We start from the raw sequence: 25,823 nt of genomic DNA, 5'->3' as shown, positions 1-25,823 counted from the left end.
CACCCTTGGAGCATCAGCCTGATTTTCCCTTCTCCTGCCCATGCCCGAGGATGTGGGAGCAGCCGGTCTCCTGCCACCCCCCTGGTTTTCCCAGCTCAGCATGATGGTCAACCCCCAAAGCTCTCCCTGTGCCCAGCACGGTGCTGGTGGCTCCTTGGGACCAGGACACCCAGACCTGTGGGTAGTAGCCCCACCATGGCAGCGTGTCCCTGAGCGGGGCACAAGGCTTGTCCCCTGCTGCTCCAGCCCTCTCTGCTGTTAGCAGCTCCCATCCCACGGGATGGCAGTTTGGAGATGCCACCCCCCCCCCCGCCCCCATCAAGAGCCCAGCCCCAGGTTCCCAGGGAGAAATTTGGGAGCTATTGAGCCGATGGGAGATACGGCGGATGGGGGGAGCCCGGAGGAGGGAGCAGCAGGGTGGCCGACACCAACACCCTGCAGCAAGCAGCCGCTGCGGCTCCGGCTGTGACCCAGGTGGAGAAAACACACCCTGGCCCTAAAAAGGGCTTTGTCCCCCTTTAGGAGCCATGGCCACCGGCACAGCCCCTGCTCTGATGTGGGGACCCGCTCCCTGCACACAGCCACTGCGGGACGTCGCTGTCACTGTATGAACACCTCTGCCCTAAGGTAGCTCTGAAACATGTTTTCCTCCTGCAAGGAGGAGGTGGCCTTTGCCATCACATCTGCGCTGGGGGCTCTGCCCCGGCTCCTGCTCCTGAGGAAACCAGGTGGGGGGAAAGAGAGGGCTCAGCCTCCCCTCCCCGGGCTGGCCCAAGCAGCTCCAGAGCTCGCCAGATTGGGATGCTGGGTCTGATGCTCCTCAAAACGGCTTCAGAACATCCCTGATGCCCTCTGGAGTGGAGCTTAGCCTCCGACAATGACCGCTGGTGACAATGATCCCATCAGGTCCCCGAGGTCTGTGGCTGCGTCCCTGCCCCATCGGTGTCCCTGCGTGCCCGTCCCCTTGAGCAAAACCCGCTTATGCTGTCAGCCCAGCACTGGCCGGAGGGGTGGGGATGGAGGGGTGGGGGGCAGCTTTCGCACCCCCATGCACCCCCTGCTACAAAGTGCGATGGAGAGGGCAGGAGGGGTGGGACGGGGGGGGGGTGACACTTTTGGCACTTGTTCCAGAGAGAGGGCACAGCCCCAAGCCCCGAGCTCACAGCGGGGCGGAAGACAGTGAGGTTAAACTAGTGATGCCCCGGGGGCTGGTGATGGAGGGGGGACAACCATGTCCCCTACCCACCCCGCTCCATCGCTGGGGAAATGCAACCTCACGGGCCCGGCCCAAGAGCCCATGTTGCTGCCCAGGAGAGCGGAGGGAGGGGGAGCTGGGGGGGCACCATCACCACCAGTGCATTAATGGGGACATTCCACAGCATGGCATGGGGACACCCCACGGCACGGCAGGGACACAGGCCAGCAAACCTGGGGGGGGCCGGCCCCCGATGAAGGTCACCAGCTCGTGCACCAAGGATGCCAATGCCACATCCTTAACCCACACCCCTGGGCACCCTCACCCCATTGTCCCCCTCTGGCCACATCCCAGGACCCTCTTTGTGGGGTGACCCCATCCCATCCCACTGAGCACTGCGCCGCATGCCGGGGGGGAGAGGAGCCAGGGGTGTGAGATGGCCGGGGGCAGGGGGGGACCCCAGCCTGTCCCTGTCGGGGCTGGAGGACGGGAAGGTGCTGATGGGGGGGCTCCAAGGTGATTGTGGCTCTTGGCCCCCCTCTGCACAGGGGGGCCAGGGAGGACAAGTCGAGGTTACCATCTTTTCTTTCCAAAATCAGTCGCGCTACAGCCGAGGGATGGAGGTGGCGACGCCCGCGGTGCCCCAACACCAGGGTCCCTCTGGGCGGGCAGGGGGGTGCGTGTCCCCGCCGAGGCTGAGCCCTCACACGGGCAGGGGGGCTGCTGCCTGCTCCAGGTCTCGGGTGCTGGGGGGGCGGTGGGGCCAGGGCACCTGCCCCAGGAGCCGCACGTTGTTGTTGGCTGCCTCCGGGCCTGGGGGGAGAAAACGGGGGTTTAGGGGCTCCTAACGCCCACCAGCATGCTGGGCTCATCTTTCCATGGGGGATGCAATTTGGTCTCCCCAAATAACACCCACCTCCCCGACCCCCCCTTAGGGTTTTGGCTGCAGCGAGGGCTGGCGAACGCCTGCACTTACCTCTCCAGGCTGGGGGAGCCCCTTAAACCCCCAAATTCTCGGGAATACCGAGGGGTGAATGGGAAGCACTGTGCGCCATAGCCAGGTTCTAATAACCCAGACAGAAGGGGGCTGCCTCTGCCCCCCCGTGCCCAGCGAGAGGGCACATGCGGATGCCCTGTGGGGGCTGCGGGTTGGGCACTAAGGGATGTCACCCACGCCAGGAGAGCAAGGGGACTGGCCAACAATGCCGGGACGAGGGGCGCCAACCCAGCGCCAAATCCCCCCCCCAGGGTGACGGGGCGCGAGGCGGGCGCAGGCTCTGGGGGGGTCTCATACCTATTCCTCAATGTTAATGGGGCAGGAGTCCGGCACGGCGGCTGCGTGGCAGGAGAGACCAGAAGGCACATGGTGAAGGTGGGAGCGGAGGTGCTGGGGTGGGGGAGTGGGGGGGGGCATGCACACGAGTGAGCAAACGGGGCGACCGTGGCGGGGGATGGTGGGGGCTCGCCGCCTGCGAACGGGTCTGGGATAAGTATAGGGAGCCGCCGCCGGGCATGGTGTGAGGGGGCCGTCATGCGTGGTGCCCCCCCGGGGTTTCGTGCCAAGGGGAACCGAAGGGTGGGCATGCTTGTGGTGCGAGGGGAGCCAGGTCCCCGCACGCCTCCTCTCCGGCTGCAGGCTCCCGGTCCAGGCAGCACCCTCCGGCCGGGGCAGGGCCACGGGCAGAGCTCGGGACCTGCCTGCCTGCGGCTCGCGTCCCACCACCCGAATGATCAGAGGCTCCGTGGTGCCCTTAGGAAGGGGGTGCACCCCAAAAGCAGGGCGGCTGCTCCCACCAGTGAGGTTAAGCCCTGTGGGCAGGGGTGGGGGCAGCTCTGAGCCCCGGGGGGGTGGGGGCCATGCAAGGGCACCCCCAAGGTCAAGGGCAAGTGCTGAGGCTTTCCCAGAGAGGGAGCAACAAAAACCCGCCGCCTGCTGATTTATGGGAGGTGACAGCTGCCTTTTCAACCGGCTTTTTACGGTGAGGAGAGCCAGGCACGTTAAGTCTGCGGATCCCGGAGGGAATGGAGAATTAAAGAGGACCACACGTACACACACCCCTATAGACAGGCACACCGAAATCCCATTAAGAGCTTGACATTGCACAAGTCACTGCAGGGCTCCGGTGCAGAGACCCAGCTCAGCTCAGCGCACCCTTGGGAGGCTGCCGGGGAGCGGGGCTGGGGGCAGCAGGACACAGTCCAGCCCCACAGCGGGGACCTGGCCCCGCGCCCACCCGCCTCTTCTCCCCTTGGGCTGCAGGAGGGGGGTGTCCGTGCCCCCCCCGCCACCGCTGTTACCAGCCGTCAGACCTGCCCTGCGCAGACCGGCTCCCAAAGAGCATCGCGGCGAAACCCAACCGGCTCGCCCAGTCCGCTGCCGTATCGCTTACAGCTCCCATCAGCCACGGGTTTAAACCAGCAAAAACCCTCGGGGGATTTCTGGTCTTCTGCCGCCTCCGACGCAGCAGCTCCCCAGCCCTCCCCACCTCGCCGCCAGCCTTTTCGGCAGGTGCTGTCCCCCAATTTCTCCTTCCAGTGCCATCCTCTCCGTGGCAGAGGATGCTCGGAGCCCCAGGGACCACCCCGGAAGACCAGCCACGCACCCCGGGTCTCAGCAGGATCCCCTTGAGGACACAGGTCTGCATGTTTTCTTTAAACCTCATGTCCCAAAATCCCCAGGATGTGGCCTTTCCACTCCTCCCAAAGCCTTTTCCAACCAAGATTGAAATCTGCTGAGATTTCACAACAGTGCTGGGGATGAGCAAACCTTTCCGTTTTGAGGAACCACGTCCCACGCCTTTGTCCATTACAGAGAAGGCAAAACCCAACCAACCCATGGGTCTCATCATGGCAAAACCTCCCCATGAGAGAAACTGGGGGAGGAAGAATCATCATCATCATCGCTGGTCAAGGTGATTTTCCTTTAAGCTTTCAAGAAAACAGCACCTGTCCCCAAAGTAAAAGTCCCCCCTGTTCTTGCCGGCCCCGTGGATGCGGTTACATCCAGGCCTGCAAGAAACCTCTGCCAAAAGGACTTTCCCAGTGCATGCAAACCAGTCCTGCGATTGCAACCCAGCAGCACCAGTATGGAATCATGCCTCAAATCATCCCCGTCGCAAAGAGGCCAAGTCCCGATAGCGGGTGGCTGCTGATGGGGAGTGGACGGGCTCTGGGAAGGAAGAAGCTGCCCTGAGTCTAGTTAACAAAAGCAATGTTGCAAAACACCGATTGCAACCAGAAAACGACCAACTGGCCGTTACATCACCTTCGCCCACCCCAGCACCCCGGGAACCCCCAGGGCAATCCTCCCCCAGCCCCTTTAGGGCAGAGCTCTGCATCCCTGGAGTTATTCCCTCCAGCCCCAGGGGGACCGCGGGCAGCCTTGAACTGCCCCAACTCTGCACCTCCTCTGCCCCTGGCCCCGGTGCGAGCGGCAGCCCCCCCAGTTTTCCCAGCAAATGCCGAGGCCAGATTGCCCCTCTCATGCGGGCGGCAGCGCGGCTCCCTGCCCAGGGCTCCAAGCAGCACAGTCACCTGATGCAGGGACAGAGGCGGTGGCCAAAGGGTGGAGAGCACATCCTTGGCTGGGCTCAGCCCAGGGGCCAGATCCTGCACATCCTGGTCCAGGCAGGGGGGGGGGAACGAGGCCATTGCAGTCCTCGCAGCAGAGCAAGAATTTGACCCCGTGCCGGGGCCGTTTGGGCTGCAAAGCTCCCCCTTCCTCATCCTCCCCCCGGCACAACCAAGGGGGATGCAGTCAAGGATGGCTTTGGCCAGTGCCACGGCCAGGGGATGCTTTGCTGGGACCCCCAGCAAAGGCAGGGGCACTGCTGAGACCCCCCCAGCCCCTTCCCCAGCCCCCCGTGCCGGCGGGGCTCAGCCAGCTGCTGCCGGAGGGTGATGGAGGGGACAAGGGGCATTTGTGGCAGGCGCCTGTTCCTCCCCAGGAGCCTCAGCCGAGTTTCTCCAATGCAGAAACCACCAGGAACAGGCGAGGAAGCTTTCCCAGAGGAGAAGGGAGGGAGGAAGGACTTTCCCCTCCCAGGGGGGGCCAGGCTGGTTTCACCCACCCTCTTGGCTCTCCAACACCCGCTGCAGGTCTGGGACTTGCCACAAATTTAGCCGAAGGGGCAAGGCAGGGGCAGAGTTGCTCTCAGCTTGTCCACAAATGTATTGATGGAGACCTGGACCCTCAGAGGGCTTCGTCTTGGCTTTTTTCCCCCCCTCTTGTTTCCCCCCACCCCCCAGGCTGATGGAGAGGAGCCTGTAGCGCTGGGCAGGGTCCCCAGCCCTCTCCCCCTTGGCCCGCTCAGGGGCCGGGGGTCACCAATACATTTGTCACCTTTGGGCAACTCTGGGCAGGGAGGGGACACAAGCGTGGGTTGAGAAAACCGTGTTGGCACAGAGCGAACATGAACTTCCACGCGGACGGAGGAGCCTGGGAGGGAGGAAGAAGAGGAAAAAAAGGGATGGAGAGAGGAGGGGAGGAAACAGAAATGGAAGGAGCGTGGAAGAGAAAGCGTGAAGAAATGGGAAAGAGGGATGAACTTTGGGGCTCTGCAGAAGGATGACCTGACCCGACATGCCCTGTCTCCCCAGCCCTGGAGGAAGAGGAGGAGGAGGCAGGCAGCCCCTGCAGTAAGGCTGGACGGGCTGCAGATCACATCCCGACCCAAAACACTCCCGCGCCCACCACGAGGCTGGACCAGGCTTTGATCGTGTCACACAACCACCTTCATGGGGAGGGCTGGTGCCCCCCGGGGTGCCAGCAGCCCCCTGGCCAAGGGGCAAGACCTCTCAGCAAAGCCAGTCTGCAACGCCTTGGGGACATCCCGCTGGCGACAAGTCACCCCAGCCTATGGCTGCTGGGTGGTGGCGTGCCTGGTGCTCAGCCCCGCGGTGGGATGGGTGGTGAGATGCCGTGAGGATGATGTGGTGGGGATGGCGATGGCGGGGTTGGGGAATGCGGCGGTGGGAGAGGAGGGATTGGATGCAAAAGGGATGCTGGGGTGAAACAGGGAAGAGTGGATCCGTCCCCCCCACCCCAAGTTCATGTTCAGCAGACGGCCACTCACCAGGTAAGCAGGCCTCAGAGCACAGTTTATTGTCCAGCGCTTTCACGTGTGCGATGCCCAAGTCATTGTTATTGTCACACCTCAGACCGAGGAAAGCGCCTGTCCTCGGGCCTGGAAGGGAGTTAAGGCAGTTAACGCCGCGGCTCGGCGCTGGGGCTCGCCGTTGCCTTTTTAGCGGTGGGGTGTGGGGGTTTCTGGGTCTTTTCCTCTCCCCTCCCCGCCCTCTTTCAAAAAAAAAAAAAAAAAAAAAAAGATAAAAAAATTATGCATCTAGAGGGGAGCGGGTGAAGAGCGGACAATAACGCACGTGGGCACGGTCCGAGCTGCTCCTTTCCTCGCACCGGCCGCATCGGAGAGCAGCGACAGAGCGACAATGGGCACCGGCCACGCATGGACCTGCTCCCCCACCGCCTGCCTGGGGTTCGACCAAACCTTCCCCCCCAGCACGGCCGAGAGGTCCCCGGCCACGGTGGTACCCATCACTTCCCAAAAGAGCCTCTCCGGCACCATCGGCGCATGTGCAAGAGCCGCGGAGATGCCGGGAGGAGGCAGCAACTGGATGCGTGGGGCAAAAGAAGCCGTAGCCAAGCTTTGCAGGGGGGATGGAGGCTTTTGGGGCTGAGGGAGGTAACTCTGCTTCTTAGCATCACCCGTCCGAGAGATCAGCCCCCCAGGCTCTTACCTGCATCCATAGGATGCAGGCAACTAAGCCTCAGGAGAGATGTTCCCAAATAAACCAGTAGCCCCACTGAGAATGGGCGCAGGACCGTATCCTAAGGAGAAAGGCTGTCCTGCTCCCAGAGTTGTTGGGATGCCCATGGATATCCACCACAGCCACCAGTTGCTCCCCAGTTGTCATATTCGAGTCTCCCCATCAGCAAGAGCCTCCCTGGAGGGCAGAGGCCATGTTTTGGGGATGGATGTTCCTGTATTCCAGCTCAGCTGAGAGTCCAGGTTGGATGGGAGAACAGTTTTGGCACATTTTTGCTAACGAGAGACTTGCAAAGGCGGGAGGGGGCACACTGGGGGCCTCCCTATCGCCCCAAAGAAATCCAAGGCGGCTGGTAGTCGATGGCACGGGGGTGACCGTGTTTTTCCTTGACTACTTGAGCCCGTGGGAGGAGACAAGAGGAGCCCTCAATGGGTGTGTTTTGGCTTGTGAAAGCACATTGAGGACAGGCCAAAAAAATTTAGGAAAGCATCCCAAAGGGAATGGTTTTGCAGCCCCTTCCTATGGGAACCAGCCGAGACAGGGGTCCCTATGGGGGAGAATTCCCGAGATGCGAGAGAGACCTTCTTGGCGAGAGCAAAAACCCAGAGAAGCCTCTTTCCCACTTGGCCCGTTGAAAACGCCATTGGATCCTGCACACCTGCTCCGCACCGCGCTCACGGGGGTCCCCGTGGACAGCTGGCTTCCCCCCACCCACCGGCGTTCAACCCCCCCGTGACGGATGCTTTCCCGGCCCCGGTGTCCGCGGAGGCACTCCGGGCTCTCCCCGATGGCAGCCAGCAGGCAGGGGAACCGGGGGCAGCACAGCATCTGCCACTCGTTCGGCTGCCCGCCAGTGACAGCGAACAGAAAGAGAGGGGACAATGATGACCCCGGGGCCTTTTACCGTCTTCCTGCGTGGGAGAGGCGTCCTCGTCCTCCAGCACGTCGTTGCCCTGCGGCACAGGCGAGAGGCAGTCAGCATTAGCAGCCCCACAGTGTCCCAGCACCGTGCTGGGGGCTGTCCCCAAGTCCCTTTGAGGGAATATCCCCATCCCCAGGGGTTTCCGTGGACCAGGAAGATGATCCTGGATAGGGGAGAGCCCCACTGCCCCATCCATCCCCCGGGCAGCCCCTTCCCCAGCCCAGCCCCGGGGGAACGCGGTGCCAGCTGCCACCTTCCCCCTCCGCAGGCAGCTGGAGCTGGGCACAAGCGGGGTCTCCCCGCCGTGCTGGGTGGCACCGTGGTCCCCAGCCCCTCAGGGGGCAGTTTTGGTTACCTCGGCATCGCGCTCCTCGGCCGAGATGCTGACGAAGTTTATATCCGGGGACTCCACAGGTGTCGACTGCGGGAAGAAGGTGGGAAAGGTGGAAGGAAAAAAAACCCAAAGAGTCTGGTGCCGGTGGGTTCCGAGGAGAATCACAGAATGGTTTGGGTTGGAAGGGACCTTAAAGATCATCCAGTGCCACCCCCTGCCCTGGGCAGGGACACCTCCCACCAGACCAGGTTGCTCCAAGCCCCGTCCAGCCCGGCCTTGAACCCCTCCAGGGATGGGACATCCCATGGGGAAGCTCTTGAACGTGGGGGCGATGGGCACCATCCACAACCCCCCAGCCCCTACCTCTCCGTCGGAGGCCGTGGCGCTGGCGGCCGCGGGCGAGGGGAGCATGTCCCCCTCCTCCTCTTCCTCAGTGCCAGGAGCAATGTAGGAGCCGGACATGGAGGACACGGTGTCGGTGCTGAGCTGGGAGTGCTGGCTCTGGGAGGAGGCCATGGACATGACGGACTGAGCCAAGCTGCTGCTGACGGGCTCTGAGGGAGAGCAGGGGCTGAGCGGGGCCACAGGACCCCCCCAGCCCACTGCCACGAGTTAAGGCACAGCACCGGCTAATTAAAAATGAGGCTAATGAGGAGAAGCAGGGCATGGAGCAAGGACCTGCTGCTCGCCACGGAGGTGTGATGGGTGGAAAGCTGCCAGCAGCGTGTCCCGGGGCTCGCAGCCCCCCTCTCTGGGTCTATGGCGTGATGGAGCAGAGGTGACACCCTCAAGCTTCACGCAACAGCGGGGTAGGAAGGGACCACTCAAACCCCCTCTGCATCCCCCCGCAGCAGGACGGATCCGAGACGGCGATCCCGCTCTCCTGCCTTGCCAGCACCTGGGAGCCCCGCCGTGCCGTACCTTCTGGAGACGAGATGGTGGAGGAGAGGGGGGTGCCGGTGCACGAGGACTGGTCAATGGCTCCCGACGACGACAGGGTGAGGTTTTCACTCTCTGGCGTCGCGCCGCATTCCTGGAAGACCCCAACGGGGAGGATGGGATGGGGGATATTCATCAGGGATGGATCCATCTCCCCCAGGCATCCTTATGGATGGAGGAAGAGCCAGAAGGGGCAAAACCCAGCCATACCCTCTGGTCCCAAGCCACCCCCAAGCCCACAGCCCCCCCGGTGCCTCGGCTCATCACCAGCGCGGTTGGGAGAGAGCTCACCTCCTCGCGCCGGGCAGGGGATCTCCTCCTGGCGACCCTCAGCTCCGACTCCGTGCACGACTTCTCATCCTCCTCTTCGGGCAGGATGGAGGAGTTCTGCGAGATGGACCTGTGCGGGGGGCAAAGCAAAGGGCTTCACCCCTGCCTGCAGCCCCCAAACCCCCCCGAGCCCCCGCGCCCACCCTGGTACTCACTTGGAGAGGCTCTTCTTCAGCTTGAGCCCCGGGGGGCCGCACTCGGGGAGGCGATCGAGGGGCGAGAGGGCCCGCAGCGGGGGCAGGGGGCCATCGCTGCCGTAGGAGGGCAGGGTCCCCGCGCCGGGGGGGTCGCCCAGCGCACGCAGTGGCAGTGGGGCCGGCGAGGGCGTCAGTGGCCCGTTGAGGGCCTCCAGCAGCGACACCACCTCGTAGCCCGGGGGGATGTTCTCCGAGGACTGGGGAGAGGGGGGAGATGGGGTGAGGGTCCCCCCCCAGGCCATTTCGCTGCCCCCCCGGCACCTACAGTCAGAATGATCAGGATGCCCCAGGGAGAAGCCAAAACACAGAGAACGGACAAACTCCCTGCACCAATGAAAGCCCCAAATCCATGATCTTTCCACCCAACCGAAAGCCCTTTTTTTTTTTGTTTTTGCAGTATCAGACTTGCATTTTTTTACATATCAACTTGCATTAAAAGATAAACCCTGGGCCTGGGAAGCACATGCGTCCCCACACCTCCCTGGCCTGGCCCCAGCGGGGTGGAGGGGGCCGGGGTCCCGCAGCCCTCCGGGGGGGGAGGGGGGACACTGACCGTGTGCTCCTCGGAGTCGGAGGTCTGCGAGGCGATGATGGGGTTGAAGCTGGTGGGCGAGAGGGGACCCAGCTTTTTCCTCATGGCTCGGATTTGAAGCAAGGCTCGGAAAGCTGCCGCAGCGGGGATAAAGGATGGGGTGAAAACCAGGTGCGGAAAGGAGACCGACCCCCCGCGAAATGCCACGCAGTTTCCCAAGGAGGGGCATCCCTGCATGGCATCACTGCGTGCGGGGCTGGAGGGACTCCAAAACCCAAGGATGGGAGATGCCAGTCTCCTCCCAGGGATGCCAGCCCTCCCCTCTCAGATGCCAGCCCCCCCTGGATATGCCATCCACTCCCTCCAGAGATGCCAACCACCCCCCACTCCCCCCCCCCGGAGATGCCAGCTCCCTCTGGAGATGCCAACCACCACCTCCCCCTCCCAGAGATGCCAGCCCCCTCTGGAGATGCCAGCTACCCCCCCCCCAGAGATGCCAAACACCTCCCACCAGAGACACCAGCCCCCTCTGGAGAGGCCAACCGCCAGCCCTGCAAGAGATGTTAGCCCTGTCTGGAGATGCCACCTACCCCCTCCCGAGATGTCAGCCCCCACTGGAAATGCCAACCACCCCTCCCGCAAGAGACGCCAGCCCCCCCGGCCCTTACGCAGCCTGCAGATGGGGCAGTTGTTGGCCTGGTAGCGCAGGGTGTCGGCGCAGGTGTTGCAGAGGCAGAGGTGGCGGCAGGGCAGGATGAGGGTGTCGCGGACATCCGAGAGGCAGACGACGCACTCGGCGCTGTTATCGCTCACCTCGTCCTCGGCCACCTGCCCCACGGGAGAGATGGGAGACGCTCGGCCTCGGGGTCCCCAGCCCACGTGGTAGGAGGGTGGGTGCCCTAAAATAAAGGCTGGGTGCCCCAAGAACTCGCTGTGGGGTCCTGCCTGTGTCCCTGGGCTGCCTGCTCTTGAAATACAACCCTGGGACCTTATCTTTCCCCTCCTGGAGGCTGGGAGATGGAGATGGAGCCACCAGGCATCCCATGGAGGGATGCATCCTTCACCCCAACTTCTACATATATTTATATATAGCAGGGGAGGAGGCACGTCCCATACTTCGAGCCCCACAGTGCCCTCCTAAGCCAGCAGGATCCAGCCATCATGCTCACAAAGGACCACGAAGGATGGGGGAAAAGGCTCAATCCTTCCGCTTCCTGCCTCTGGCAGCTTCGATGCCAACACAAGACACCCGTACCGCCCCAGGCAGCTCCACGTTGTGCTGCAAACTCTTGCCCCGTGTGTGTTTTAGCTGCTGGACCTGTGCTAGGGGAAGGGGAGGGGGGACAAGGGACGACCCGCGGGATGCAGGCTTGGGGGATTGGGCCTGCGGGATGCAGGCGCGTACCTTGGAGTCCTGCGTGTTGTACTTGTTCTCGATGCCGTAGATCTCCTGCAGGAGGTAGCTCACACCATCCACCTGCAACCCCGCGGGGAAGGGGTGAGGAGCAAAGACACAGCCGTCCCCCGCCCTTTCCTCAGGCCAGCCCCCCCCCCCCCACCCCACCCCAAAATCCACTGTTCCTCCTTGCATCGATGCACTTGAAATTCCCGGTGATCCCCAAGCTCCGTGGGAGGCAGGAGCAGGGCAGGGGCAGGCTGCTGCCCGCACCGGGGTGTGCTGCTCCCCAAAAGGCTCCTCGCCGCCTTCCCCCCGGGGGCTGTGCAGGGCGGTAGCTGTCACCACCCGCGGGGACACCCGGACACTCACCACTTGCTTCTGCTTGAGGGGCTTCACACAGAAGGTGCCGTCGCTGTGCTGGAGGGAGGAGAGCACACGGGTGGGCACCGGGGCTGAGCACCCACCCACCCCGTAGCTGCCACCGCTCCCTCCTCGCTCCCAACCAGCCCGTTTTACAGCAATTCCGCTTTTTCCCGACACCCCGGTAGCAGGCAGGTGCGGGATGTCACACACATGGCAAGGCTGGAGACGTTGGAGCGAGGAAGACAAGAGTTGAGACCAAAGGCCTCAAAAGCGGGTTCTTAAAGTCAAGGATTTGGGGGATATTCCCAGAATTTCTAGAGCAGCTCCAAAACAGCCCCAGCCCAGCAGGACCATTCCGAGCCCCATGGGGTTTCTCCAGGCTCTTGCACCCAGTGGGTGACGGGGTAGGAGCGGTAAGGACAGCCCCAGCTTGGCACTTACCTTCTCAAAGGTGGCCAGCAGCACGTGGCAGTGCCCATTGTGCTCTGCAAGACACAAAGGGACACGCAGGGCTCAGGGACGCGCAGGGCCATGGTGGCAGCAAGGAGAAGCGGGAGGCTCTGCCCCGTTGGTGCAAGGGCTGGGCACCGCGGTGCCAGCAACTGGGGAAAGCCCAACCCAGCCAGGAACCCCCTCCTCACCCTCTCCTTCATCCACCACTGCGTGCACCACCATGGGGTACACCTCCCGGTCCAGGTCGAAGCCCAGCTGGAGAGAGACAGGAGGAGAGGCTTGATGAGATGGAGCAGTGACGGAGGTTTCATCCCACGTCCATAACCGTCCCCCGACCCCGCGGTTGATGCCACCGGGACCCACCTCCTCCTCGCTCCACTCGGAGGGGTCGACGGTGTGGGAGGGCACGCAGAACTGCTGGCACACCCCCCGCTTGTAGTGCACCGTCTCCGACTGCAGGCTGTTGTCCCTGGGGATGTAGCTGTCCCGTGGAGAGAGGACAGGGTCAGGGGCACCGTGGGTGTCCCCACACTCCTCCTGGTTCCCCCGGCTCACAGGGATGCCAGGAAGATGGGAGAGAGGGGGGTCACTCCTCCCCTCCTCTCCTGGATGCCTCTTGGGGACAAGGCAGGAAGTCCTAAAAAGGGCTAAAATAATCCATGGGGCTAAAACACCCCCAGGGCAGCCAAGGAGGGGACAGGGACAACCCCAACCTGGTGGGGACCAGGAGGGGCAATGATTTCTCCTGGGCTCAGCTCTGACCCGGAGGTAAAAAGAGGGAGTGGGATGGGACAGGGAAGGAGGAGGGCAGGGACCTGGCGGTGGCAGCCGGGAGAGGTGAGGAACCCCCCGCTCCAGCCTCAACAACACCAGCAGCTGCCTCCTGCCCCGAGGAGGGGAGATGCTCCGGGGAGGAGAAATTCTGTCTCCGTCAGCAGAGCCCTGTGCTCAGGGGGACACGGGCCAGGCTGGGGGTCCTCACCTCGCCACGCCATTGTGAAACTCCTCGGTCGCCTGGTAGTAGATGGTTATGGCCACGCGGGCGTCCGTGTCGAAGGTGAACTCCACGTTGTAGTGCACCTTGGCTTTGCTGACCTCTTCCCCCGGCGTCTTCACCTCCTCCGAGCACCTGGGGAGCACAGAGGGGTCGGGAGACGGGCACCCCTCGGGGAGGGCTCGGGGTGCCCCAGGGTTGTCCCCCCCACGGCAAAGACGGCTCATCCAGCGCGAGGTTCCCCTCGGCACCGATGGCCCCAAAAAGGGCTGCCCACTCCATCAGGGGAAACTGAGGCACGCCAGGAGGGCCCGCCATGCCCAAGGTCAGGCCAGCAGACTGGGAATCACCGCAGGCAGATTTCAGCCATAATCCTGAATCTCCCAGCCCAGCTGCAATCCCCAGCCTCCCTCCAACAAAGCCTTTGGAAGGTGGGGGAGGAAGAAAAAGCAAAGCACTTCAAAGGCAGCACTAAGCTCCTTTAATCTGGCGCTGGAGCCAGCGCAGCCAGTGCCCGCATGCGGGAAGCTCACCCGTGCCAGCAGGGGAAGGGGCACATTTGAAAAGCAATGGCTCGTCCCCTCTAGCCGCCCATGCCGAGATGAGAGCATCCCCTGGGAGCATCCAGCCGGACCCCCCCCGCCCTGTGGCTCATGGCTGTGGGGTGCCCAGCCCCATCTTCCCCCACCCGGGACTCACTTGACGAGGCGCAGCGTGTCCTTGCGGATGTTGATTAAGCTCCTGAGGGTCTTCACGGGTTCCTGAGGAGGTGGAGCAGCGTAAGGGAACTAGGACGAGAGAGACACCGGTGAAGGCAGGTGCACATGGAGGGGTTACAGTGGCTGCGGACCTTATCCCTGGACCCCTGTTGACCCATCCCCAACCCAGCACCCTGGATGCAGGGAGCCAGGGTGGCCTGCGCATCCTGATGGGTGCTGAGCATCTGCAGCTCCCGCTGGCATTTGGGTACCGGGCAGCATGATGACAGGGACATCTGTTGGCAAAGAGCAAGCCCAAAACCCCTTGCAGGGGACAGTTTCACCAGGAGGGGCACGCAGAGAGGGGCTGCTCCTTGTCCCTTTGGCTGGAGGGCGATGGGGACACGGGGCACAGGGCAGGCGGGCAGCCGCTGATGTGTTTTTAGGCTGCTGATGCAGCCTGGAGCTGCCGGATGAGGCTGGGCGGGGGGAGGCTGAAGCTCCCTCCCTGCCCACCAGCCAAGGACAGACACAAGTGTCCCTGTTTTCTCCCTGGGATGGAGGGGATTTGGGTGGTGGGGTCTCTGCCAGCGCCATGCCCGGAGCAGGGAACCAGCGGAGCAGCGCTACGAGGGAGAGGAGTCATGCCATCCTTCAAGGTGACCTTGATCTTCCTGGTCTTTCCTGTCCACCTGCACAGGGGCTACAGGGCTTTTTGGGGAGAGGGGACACGGTGGCAGCTGGGGGACACCCTCTCCTTGGCACTGCAGCCACCCCGGGGAGACTGAGGGCACCGGGGAAGGGATGCAGGACCCATCTCCCCCCTCTCCATCGCTCAGGTAGGTTGATCCCCAAGGAAGGATCAGCCCCTGTGGGGGGACGACACAAGCACACGTTGGAGAGACAGTGGCTTACGCCAGGATTAACGCCTGGTCATTGGCGAGCTGTCACCGTGTGCCAAGGGACAGCCAGAGCCAGGAGGGCATCAGGTGCTACCGGGGATGGCAGATGCTCACAAGAGCCAAAGGGCTCAATTTCTGCCTTGGGAGAGGGAATCAGTAACCAAGCCAGGCTGCCTGGGTCCCTTTGTCACCCCACAGTGTCCCCAGCCTAGAGGGGGGGCTCAGGGACAGCGAGGCGCCTGCAGCACCCCAATACTGAGGGAACAAGACTGAATTAGAGATGGCACTTGGGGACACCCTGCAGGGAGCCAGGTGCCCATTTCCCATGTCCCTGGCGCCCTCACGTGGGAAAGCCATCGTCACCTTCCCTGTCCCCAAAGCCCTGCAGAGCAGGATGGATGGGGCTGGGGGACCCGCGCGGGCTCAGGGGGACGGGATGGGGCAGGCAGCTCGCAGGACCAGGCAGGGGCCTGCCCCATCCCTCCTCCACCAGTTGGGCATCACCCACCACGTCCCACCACCCCGCAGCTGGGCTGGACCCAGTGCAGAGGATGGCACAGGGCGCTCGGAAGACAAATCCATGGCACCTTGGAATTGCCACCCCCTCCCTCCCCTCCGGGAGGGGAAAAGGGCAGCTGAGTCATTAATCTGGTATTAATGAGCTTTTTAACGGGTCACAAGGCTTAAACGGGCACCTGCGGAATCATCCCTCGCAGCTGGAAGGGAGCAAGTGAGGAAAAGGCCTCCAAGCTGGAGCCCAGCCATGTCGTGACGTGCCATGCCTTGTCGTGACACATCACGTCATCCTCTGCTATTCAAATTAATGAAGCAATCTGGTCTTGCTCATTTGCACCTTTGCCCGGCCGAGCCGTACCCAGACCATCCTGCAGCAAGTGCCAGGGCTCGTGGCGGCAGGGAGAGCACCCGTGGGTGCAATCCCCCTCCTGCCGCAGCACCCAGGGGTGGGCCATGGAGGGGGAAGCGGGTACCGGGGTCCCCCGGGGGGGCCGTCGGGCTGGGCAGGATGGGAAAGCACCACAGGCAAATTTCTTGCTGCAGAAACCACTTTGCCATCACCGTTGGGCGCTTTCACACCCACGTGTGGGCTCTTTCTTTAGGGGGTTGGGGGCTTTGTTGGTTTTGGTTTTGGTTTTTTGGGGTTCTTTTTTTTTGAATGAATGAAATTTCGCAAGCCGGATTCGCACATCAGAAAGGGGCCGTTTAAAGCACTTTTTGCACATCCTCAATTTAAATCAAACTGAAAAACAACAGGAAAAAAAAACCCCACCTCACTGCAACCGTTACCCCTTTCAAAACACCATCCATGTATCTGTAGTGACATTTGGACCAGACTGGCTTCTGCTAAAGTGAAAAAGCCACCCTCAAAAAAGTCTTTCTTGGGGTTTTTCTATGAGCAGAGCCAGGCTGGTTTGCATGGGCATGGAAACCCAGCGGCACATTCCGACAGTCCCCGACTTCCCCGGAACGTCCCGTGCTCTCCAGGTGCCACAAACAGCTTCTCCGCTCCTCAGCCCCTGCAGAGGTGTCCCAGCACAGTGGCAGCTACTTAAACCTGCAACGCCCTTCCCAGCCCCTTGGGAACCAGTCCGGAGCTGGAAAATCCAGATTATCCCGTATCCGTGGAGGGGAGAGTCTGCGCAGCCTCCGGGTGCCCTGCACATCCCCGTGGCAGCAGCGCTGTTAATAGCTCGGATGAAGCACTCAGCTCAGAGAGGACTTGGGACACAATTTTCCCAAGACCTCCTGGCCCTCGACACCCCAGGAACCCAAAATAAATCCTCCACCAAAAAGCACTGGCCATCTCCGACATTTCCAGCCCAGCCAGGGCTCTCGCAGCCGGCCAGGATGCCAAAGCATCGCAGCCAAGAGGCATCAGGACAGGTCTTGGAGGTGGCATCAGAGATGCCCAAACGATGCTTGGACCAGAAACAACAAGGGTCCTCCCCAACCCGAGCCCCCAGACTGACCTGACCCAAAAGCCCAGCCCCAAAACATCCCCCCGCTCCCCAGGGAGACGGGACCTCGGTCACAGCTCTGCAGCCCAGGGCCGTCGGTAATTAAGCCGGAGCGATGCAATTTCGTTTGTAACGCTATATTAATTCTTTCTGCTGTTTCCAAGCTGTTCCTTTACCTTCCCCGCTGCTTCTGCTGTCGGGGTGTCTGACTCGGGAACTGCTCGCTGGGCAGTTTAGAGGCTTTTAGTGTAATCAAGAGCATTTCTCAGCGCTCGCTGCTGGAGAGAGAGAACCCGAGTGCTGACTTTTCATTTTCTGGGGAAGCCCAGAGGATGGAGGGAAAGGCGCTGGCTTTGCCCACCTAACGCTCAGGGGTTTATGGGGGTGGTCCTGCCCTTGGCTCTGCCGGGATCCCCGCTCTGGCACAGCCCCGGGGCCGGGCGCTTCCCTGCCGAAGGATCACACAACGCTGCCAAAACCCGTTCCAAGGAGAAAAGGCAAAGCGGGATGGCAGCAGCCTCGCCAGCCCCAGCGGGCAGCGTTGGGGAGCTGGGCCATTAGCACCAGCCAAATTTATCTCGACTCGACAGAAAAGCTTTGGTGCCTTTTAATTCCTCACCTTGAATTCGTTCTAACACGCGACCCCTCACTGCTCGGGCTGATGCTGCTGAGCCCCCCCTGCCGAGAGGCACCCGGAGCGGGGGGGGACATGGCCCCCCCCACCGAACCCCCCCCGGGGGCAGCCCTGCTCTCATTTCCTCTCTTTCCAAAAGCACGAGCAGAAAAAACATCTCCAGGACTGCGGGGTCTGGGGACCTCCCCTGCAGCCGGGCTTCCCCATGCTGGAGCCGGCAGCACCCAGCACCGCGACACCCACGGGTGCTGCCCGCCGCCCCCCCCCCCCACCCCCTTTTTTAATTTTTATTCCCTTTTTTGCTAGAGCTTGGGGAATACTTTCACCAGCTCCTGTCCAAGCTACTCTGCTCCACACCAGCCCCGTTCCAGCACGTCCCCAGCCCTGCGCCATCTCAGCTGGAAGACGGTCCCGGCTGAGCTGGGAAGGGCAAGAAGAAAAGCAGCTCTTGGAAAGGGAGCGGGAAAGGAGGAGTTGGGCTAAATCAGCCCATCACCATCTTCTTCACCAGCTGATGTTATTAAGCCGGCGGGTTTGCGCATACAAGCGGCCCTTGCGGGTTGGAAAATACGTGCGGGCGCGATGACCCATAACTCGGGTTCTGCAGAGAGCAGCACCCAAAGGCAGAGGTCACGCAATCACCTGGTCCATTCCTAATTGCTTGCAAATCTATTCACCCCTGGCAGCTCAAGTTCGGCAGTGAGTTTAGAGATATAGTAATAACATCGTGTTACTGTGGGCCGCGTGGACGGAGGCAGCCAGGAGACCCGGGTTAGTCCCCCAGGGAGCCAACCCTTATATTAGACATCAGAGAATCCACGAAGGTCTGCTTGGCTGGCTCTGCCCTTGCAGGGGGGTGACAGCCAGCAGCTTTACACCATGCACCCCCGTGACACACAGAGCCACCCTCATTTTGGGAAGGGGCACGCCTGCCCCCTCTGCCCCCCCAGCCCTGCTCCCCCCAGTGCCCACCACCACGGGCCGGTTGCCCAGGAAGTTGAGGTCGCTGTTCTCGCCGAAGAGGTAACCCTCGGGGTGCGTGGAGTCGAACTTCTCGCCGCCCATGATGAAGTGGTTGGCAAAGTAGCTCCCTGGAAAGAAAAACACAAGAGACCGCCTGAGTTTGGGGCGGGGGGGCTTCAACCGATGGAGCGGCTCAGAGGTGGCGTTGTCCCCAAGGTCACCTCGCTGGGAGCATTTCGGGTTGAGCTCACGTGCTGCCAGCCAACAAACGGGGACAGGTGAAGGGGGAGCCGGCCAAGAAGAGACCCTTCCTGGCTACCGGCTACCTTCTGCCTGCCTGTTTTGCGCCCCCCGTCCCTGCCTGCACCCCCTTGCTGCCAGCAACCCTGTCCCGCGATGGCCAAAGCCTGGGCAGAGGGAGCCGGGATGGGGAGAAGCCGGTGCAGGGGTCCAGCCCCATGGCAGCTCTATCCAGCGGGATTTAACCAGAGGAGATTCACCCCCCAGGGTTTCGGCTGCCCCCTTCCCCGTGCCTGCTCCCCTTTCCCTGCCCCGGGAAATCCCTGGGAGCCCTGGCCCAGCCTGAGCCACCCAAGGTCACCCCAACCTTCAGCCATCCCCGCGCTGGCCGGGGCGGCTGAATCCCGATCAGCCGGCAGGAAGGGAGATGGCTCCCGGGGCGGCCGAGGGGGAGAGCAGCGCTAATCCTTTGCATAAACACCGGCTAATTTCCCAAGGAGGCAGGAGAGGCAGCGGGCATAGCCTGTTCTGCCGGAGCATCAACAGGCCTGGGGGAGCCGGGCTGGCTCCTGCACCCCCCCCGACGCTGCCGGGAAGGGGCAGCACGGACCAGGCACACAGCCCTCCAAACGGGCAGGATTCCTCCTGCCCAAAGCCCGGCGTCACAGACCTCGTGTGCCATTCAAGGCAGCGTGTCCCCAAGCAGACACCCGCCCAAGCTTGCTGTTGTCGCCGCCAGGAAGGTGGGCAAAGCACAACTGAACTGAGTTCTGTCAGTTCTCAGCCTGCAGCCTTCCCTAGGAATGGCTCAGCTTCAAGAGGGAGGATTTTGTGGGGCTGGAGACCCTCCAGCAGGTCAGCAACCCCTCCAGAAAGTGCTCCACATTGCCCAAATGAACATCGGGCAATGAGCACGTCCCTTCTTCCCTCGCAGGATAAAGCACGGAGCCGAAACACCGGGGTGTCCTGTCCCCCCGGCTGGGAGCAGCCCCCAGGTCAGACACTTCTCAACTAGAAGAGAGTTTCCTCCCAGCCTGGCCAGGAGCCCGCTCATGCCTGCTCCTTGTCCGTGAGATCCGGGGGCAAGAAAGTAGGGATTTCTCCTGAGGTGGGAAAGGAAGGGAAAGGGGGAGGTGAACCGGGATGGTGAGGGGTGAGCAGAAGCACCTGGAGTCAGGAGAGGTGATGGATGGAGGATGGACACGGCACCCTGCATCCCTTCGGCCACGGGGATGGGGTCCAGCTTGCAAAACCCCCAAGCCCCACAGCACAGAGCCATCCGCAGCTCCCCCCCGGGGACACCCCAAAACTAAACCTTTGGGGTGCCCAGACCAAAGCAGCTCAAGCCTGGGCTGCAGCTCTTCTTGTGGGGACTGAAGCCAGAGCTCGCAGTTGGCTTCCAGCAGACGCAGCGACTGCCCAGGGCTGGATCAGGCCTTAATACTGCATTTAAAATCCAAAACCAAGCCCAGAGCCCGCAGGGGAGGAGGAGCGGGGAGGTAACGCCGGGGCAGGAGGGATGAGGGGGGCCGTACAGCTTCACCTGAGGGCCCCGCGGCGCAGGGATGCCCGGATGCTGCGCGCCTGTTAGGAAACGTCGACCATCAATTATTGATGCCTGCTGCTTTCTCATCCCATTTTCCACGTACATAATTTATAGGCAGCTCCCCGGTGAAGGACGCGGCCACGTGAAAAAGAAAAAAAAAAACCCAAGAGCAAAGTGCCTTCGGAGCTGCCTGCAGCAGCATGGCCGGGGAGAACGGGGCCAGCCGGAGCTTTTCCTGGCACCGACTTGGGGCGAGAGCAGGAGATGGGGGAAAAAAAAAAGGATATTTAAACCTGCAGAAAAGCTTCCCCAGCACTGGAGGAAAGCCGGAAAATAGAGCCCAGGCTGTCTGCGATGGCCCCAGCCGTGGTTTGGTGGCACCTGGCAGGGCTGCGCTGGCCCTGTGCTCATTCCCAGGGAATGTCCTCCATAAACTTTTCCATTAAAGCCTCCAGTTGTGCTGGGCTCTGCCCCAGGAAGCACCGGCATGAGAAAGCCCAGGGCATCAGCAGGAGCGTGCCAGTCCCGCCGAGTGCCGGTGGCAGCTGGGCATGGCTGGGTGGCAGAGGAAGGAAGCACCTTTCCAGCCACAACCACCTTATTATCAGCTAATTATAAATCCTTAACCAACGCCTGTCCCCAGGGAAGGAAAGCCAGTCAAGGACGGTCACATCCCCAAGGGAAAGCCGGGCTTTAATGAGATCTTAAACTTCAGAGGCCCAGCGAGCGTGCGGGAAGGGCTGAACAGAGCGGCTGCTGGAAAGGAGGAATAAACCAAAATTGCCTGAGGTTCCCGGTGAACAAAGCGTGTCCTGCGTTCCCACCGGCACCGTCACACGGGATACACCTGGCACCAGCCGGTGACGATGATGCTGTCAGCCCCTTTTGTCCGTGAGTGCCAGAGATGCCACTTTGCCCAGATGCCCTGAGACCGGCGAGGACCCTGGGCGTGCAGACCCCAGGGCGTGCTGCGGCCGTGCCCGTGGCACTGGCACATGGTGGCACGCATCATGCATTGTCCCCAGGGCCATCGCTGCCCTGCTGGGGTCTGGCTTGGCTCCGGCAACGCAGCCTCTGGCTCTCGAACGGCAGAGCCCTGATGTTTCGGCAGCGTCACAGCCCCGCTCTGCAAAACCCCTAAAATAGAAAAGCTCATTTTTGGCCCATCTGCGCCTGGATGAGGGGAGCGCCAGGTTTTGCCCAACCTGCGGTTGTCCCGGTGCTGGCACAGGGTGCAGGGACACCCCGTGGCAGCAGGTGCTGCGATAGCCATGGCACTGCCTGGGTGACACCAGAACTGGTTAAAAGGCACCGGTGCTTCCGCCCCAGGGTGTCCCATCACGCCCAGGGAGCTGGAACACTGTGGCTTATTTAATTCAGGGCTCTAAAGCGAGCAGACAGAGCCAGCGGCGGCGAAGCCAAACCCCGGCTGTGGTGCCAGCCACGACCAGCCACAGCCCCAGGAGCCGCCTGGGCTGCTCCCTGTGCCATGGCAGTGCCGCCACCCTGGGGTCGTGGCCCCGGGACTGGAGGTGTCACTGTCCCCTTCGTGCCTCTTCCCTGCTCATGGTGCCCCCTCCCGTGTGCCTCAGGGGAGCTCAGTGCCAGCCTCAGCCAGGGACAGGGGCTGGCAGCCGGGGACCTGCCCCAGCCCAGGGACCCTGCAGCCGTCCCGCCAGCCAGGCAGCGAGCTCCATAAAACAGCCCCCGCTCGCCCTCCCTCCCATTGCCTTTGCCAGCACGAGCCATGGAAGTAAAGCCCAACCTTTACTTCAAACCGCAGGTTTAACCAACCCCTTTTACACCCTGCCTCGGGGGGACGTGACCCCCGGGATGGGAAGGGGAGATGCTTGGTTGGGAGGAGACGCGGGTGCTCTGTTCCCACGGGCTGCACTGACCATCCCGAGCGAGCCTGCAGCCAAACAGCCGAAGCCACGTCCGCAGAGAGAGGGAAATGTCCTGGGGTCCCCTGAGACCGCCCCCCCAGGGCCACAGTTCCAAAGCCAGAGGCTGTTTCCAGGCGGCATTGGAGGTGAGAGAAGCGCTGCCACCACGGAGGAATCAGCTCCGCTGCCCGGCACGTCCTCCCCTGCCTCCCGCTCGGCTGCCACCAGCGCTGAAGGCAAATCCCCTCTCAGATTAAAAGCAAACCAGCCATAATCTCCCACGGTCACCAGCCTGCCCTCGTCCCAGTGCAGATGGCCACGTCACCTGGGCACCTCCTGCCCCTCTCCCCGAGGACCCCGGGCAGCACCAGGACTGTCCCCCCCCCAGCTCTGCCCAGGCCCCATCGGTGGGACCAGCCTGGCTGAGCACACCTCAAAGCCCCAGTTTCCTCCTTAAAGCTGGCGTTAAGTATCAGCCTGGTGCCCTCTGTCAGCTGAGAGGAGTTTGGAAGTGCTCAGCTGGGTGCACTTGCTCCCCCAGAGCAGGGCACAGGGCTGGCAGCCTCCTTTGTGCCCAGATATTTCAAGAGCCCCTAAAAAAGAAGCAATCCGAAGATAAAAACCCTTAATGCAGAGAGCAAACCCACCGATGGCGGGGCGGGGGGGGTGGTCCAGCTTCAGCTGGCATCAAGGCGACAAAGGCCTTGAAAAGGGGGAGGCGGGGGGAGCCCTGCAGGAGGACGGGCTGACAAGGATCGGCCACCTCCATCCCCGCAGCGCCCTGGTTAACCCCCACCACCACAGATGTGCCAGCCAGCTGTGCAACCGACTCTAGATTAAAATTAAAAAAAAAAAAAGAAAAAGAAAAAAGCCAAGCACAGCTTTTCAGTCCAAAAAGTAGGGTTTGTGTTGGCTGTAATTCTTCCCAAGGAGGTCTTTATTTGTAATTAGCAAGTAATTTGTCACTGCACTAACGATCCAAGCATTTACCTTATCCTATTAACTACCAAAATAGTTACCTATTAATAATATTCAGTGCTGCAAGGATCCTGTGGCAGTCCCCATGCACACATGGCACTCCCGGACATCATCTGCTGGTATCACTATTTTCACGGCTCTGAAGCGCTGCCCACCCAAGGACCAGACCCCATCACCTCTCCGCACTGTGACTCCCACATTTTCCCCCCTGGATCCCCGCTCAGCCTGGCCCTTTGCAGGGAAAACCGAGGCGCGGATAGGAGGGATGGATTTTCCAAGGTCACGCACAAGGTTTGAGACAGGGCCGGATCGAGGAGCGGGAGAGACATCACCGCCGAGCCTTGGGGCAGGGAGAGGAGCTGGGGAAGGCGAAGTCTCCCCAAGGCAGAGGCTGGGGTGCTGCTATGGGGCAGGGCCCTGGGAAGGAGGGATCCCCTCCAATCCCTCCCACCCCAGCCTCCCTCATCCTCCCGGGAATTTAAACCCAAGCTTTTCCCGAGCAGCCAGCACCGGTGAGACGGGCTATAAAAAGAGCTCCAGCCTTCCCAACCCGGCACTGCAAACCACGGGTACAAATAAAAATAATAATATCATTAAAGTCGCATCAACTCAGCCAAGTTTAGGGGCCGGGTTTGGCTGGCAAAGGGGCCCCCGCAGCGGGGGCGCTCCCGGGGGTGACCCCATCCCTGCCGCGCCGCACGGAGCCAGGGCGCCCAGCAACAGACCTGTATTTTTTAGGGTGTCCCCCCCCCCCTCCAGGGTTCGCTTTGGCGTGCGCAGGGGCATCGCCGACCGCAGCAAGGTCGTTCCCGGTCCCCTCCCCGCTCGCTCCCCCTCCCCCGCCAAGCACCGGGACGCGGGGGACCCCCCCCGGGGAGGGGCTCACCGGATTTCGGGGGGTATCTGTAGACGGAATTAGCGGGGATATCCACTTCTTCCACCCCTGCGTTTTGCCGGCTGGTCAGAGCCCCCATGGCCGGGCCGGGGCTCAGCGGGCGGGATGCGGGGGGGTGCCCTCCCGCCCGGGACCGGCACCGGCACCGGGGCTGGCGGCGGCGGCGGCCCCCACCCGCAGCATCCTCCGCTCTGCGCCGCGCCCGGCACCGCCTCCGCGCTAGCGCCGGGGCTGCGCCAATGCGGGGCCGGGCCGGGCCGGGCCTCCCCCGCCCCGCACCGCCCCGCACCGCCCCGCCGCGGCACAGCACGGCACGGGGATGCCGCGGGGATCGGGGGACAAGGCTCTGCCCGCTTCCCCCGCGTCACCCTGCCCCGGTGTCCCCCACCCGCACAGCAGGACCCCCCCCTTCAGGTGGCGCTTACCTGCCCCACTCCCCCGCCGGTGGCACACGCACGCCCCCAGTGCCACCCAGTTGCCTCCAGTACCGCTCACTGGTCCCCCTTGCCGTGACCTGCCCTCCCTACCATCTGCCCCCCCCCCAAGTCACATATCTCAGTGACCCCTGCCCACCCCAGTACCACCCACCCCACTGTCCCCACCTGTATCACCCTCCTCCCACCCTCACCCCCAGCCCCACCAGCTGGGTGACACCCAGCAGCAACCTCACCCCGGGGACCCCCAGCCCAGGGACACAGGGACACCCCCGGGCTGGCTCAGAGCACGGCCCCTCTGTCCCCGTAATCCCGCTGGCATGTCGGAAAAGCCCCCCTGCCTTTTCCCAACAGGTCACCTGGTGCAGGGAGAAGGGGACGGAGCAGCCACCAGCACATGGGCTGAGCCCCTCCTGCACAGCACTGGAGGGGGGAGGCAGGTTAAAAGCCCCCCCGCCTCAGTGCGCACTTCCATCTTCTCCATCCTGCCTTCCCAGCTCTGCTCCACACCAGGAGCAGCTGCATTTGCCGGGCGCAGCCTCTGGAGGCAGGGAGCTGCCTGTCTGCTCCGGTGCACCCCAACGCACCCCCAGGTTCCCCCAGTTCCCCAGCGTTAAGCTACTGGGAAGCACTCGGCACCTTCACATTTTCCCCTTGGAGATGAAGGTGAAGGATGGACCCTTTGACCGCTCGCTCAAAAGCCCGGGTGATTAATTAGTCCTGCAGTGCAAGTTAGTGGAGCATCACATGATTTTCATTTGAGTTGATAACCCGAGTGCTATAAATATCAAATGGGAGATGTGCAGAGAGGAGGACCAGCCGCCCCGATGTCCTAGGCCACTCAACGGTGACGAACAAAGGCTGTCCCCGGGGCTCCCGGCTTCGTGCCCTCCCTGCAGAGGGACACAGGCGTCTCCCTGCCCGTTTGCATTCTAACCTGCACAGCCCCAAGGGTGGCTAAGAAAAGCCAGAAAGAGCAGCCACCACCATGGCAAGCCCAGGGACAGCTTTGTGCCCCATTTGTCAGCCTGCTGCCGTCACACCGGGACCCGCAGCCCCCGCAGTGACACCGCGTCTGAACCGCTGGATGTCACACCCGGGCTGGGTGCCAACGGGAGCATTGGATGAAGAAGAGCCGAGGGCGACATCAAACACCGGCAGCCGGCTCCGTCGGTGCTGGAGCTCATCCCCGAGCCCCGAGACCCCAGGAGCTGATCCCCGCTCGC

The 25,823-nt window shown here is 62.4% G+C and overlaps 1 protein-coding gene across 2 annotated transcripts; it reads right to left on the bottom strand.

Annotated features, from left to right (window-relative positions):
* Positions 1-1,189: 1,189 nt before the first annotated feature.
* Positions 1,190-24,346, bottom strand: RNF157 (ring finger protein 157). Of its 2 annotated transcripts, XM_054221646.1 has the most exons (20): positions 24,155-24,346; positions 18,628-18,746; positions 14,145-14,233; positions 13,434-13,580; positions 12,815-12,932; positions 12,640-12,706; positions 12,440-12,483; positions 12,005-12,052; positions 11,642-11,713; positions 10,905-11,064; positions 10,258-10,370; positions 9,663-9,901; positions 9,469-9,577; positions 9,160-9,271; positions 8,602-8,792; positions 8,260-8,325; positions 7,887-7,935; positions 6,271-6,381; positions 2,490-2,530; positions 1,909-2,008 (listed from the first exon to the last, which is right to left on the bottom strand). In XM_054221646.1, the coding sequence occupies exons 1-19, from the start codon at positions 24,240-24,242 to the stop codon at positions 2,490-2,492; spliced, it is 1,983 nt and encodes a 660-aa protein (XP_054077621.1). In that variant the 5' UTR covers positions 24,243-24,346; the 3' UTR covers positions 1,909-2,008. The 2 variants fall into 2 exon arrangements, with proteins under 2 accessions (XP_054077619.1, XP_054077621.1); XM_054221644.1 differs by lacking the exon at positions 2,490-2,530 and having other exon boundaries at positions 1,190-2,008.
* Positions 24,347-25,823: the final 1,477 nt, after the last annotated feature.

This window comes from Rissa tridactyla, chromosome 15 (genome assembly GCF_028500815.1).
Source record: "Rissa tridactyla isolate bRisTri1 chromosome 15, bRisTri1.patW.cur.20221130, whole genome shotgun sequence".
NCBI lineage: Eukaryota > Metazoa > Chordata > Aves > Charadriiformes > Laridae > Rissa > Rissa tridactyla.
Note: the sequence above shows the minus strand (reverse complement) of the source record. Positions and strands in the feature narration are given on the sequence as shown.

Bases quoted from the DNA above. Each gene is read 5' to 3' on its own strand.
- RNF157 (XM_054221644.1), bottom strand. From the start codon at position 24,242: ATGGGGGCTCTGACCAGCCGGCAAAACGCAGGGGTGGAAGAAGTGGAT. The intron at 12,707-12,814 runs GTGGGTCCCGGT...GTCTCTCTCCAG, and splicing joins CCGAGTGGAGCGAGGAGGAG to CTGGGCTTCGACCTGGACCG. The intron at 12,484-12,639 runs GTGAGGAGGGGG...TGTGTCTTGCAG, and splicing joins AGTGGTGGATGAAGGAGAGG to AGCACAATGGGCACTGCCAC.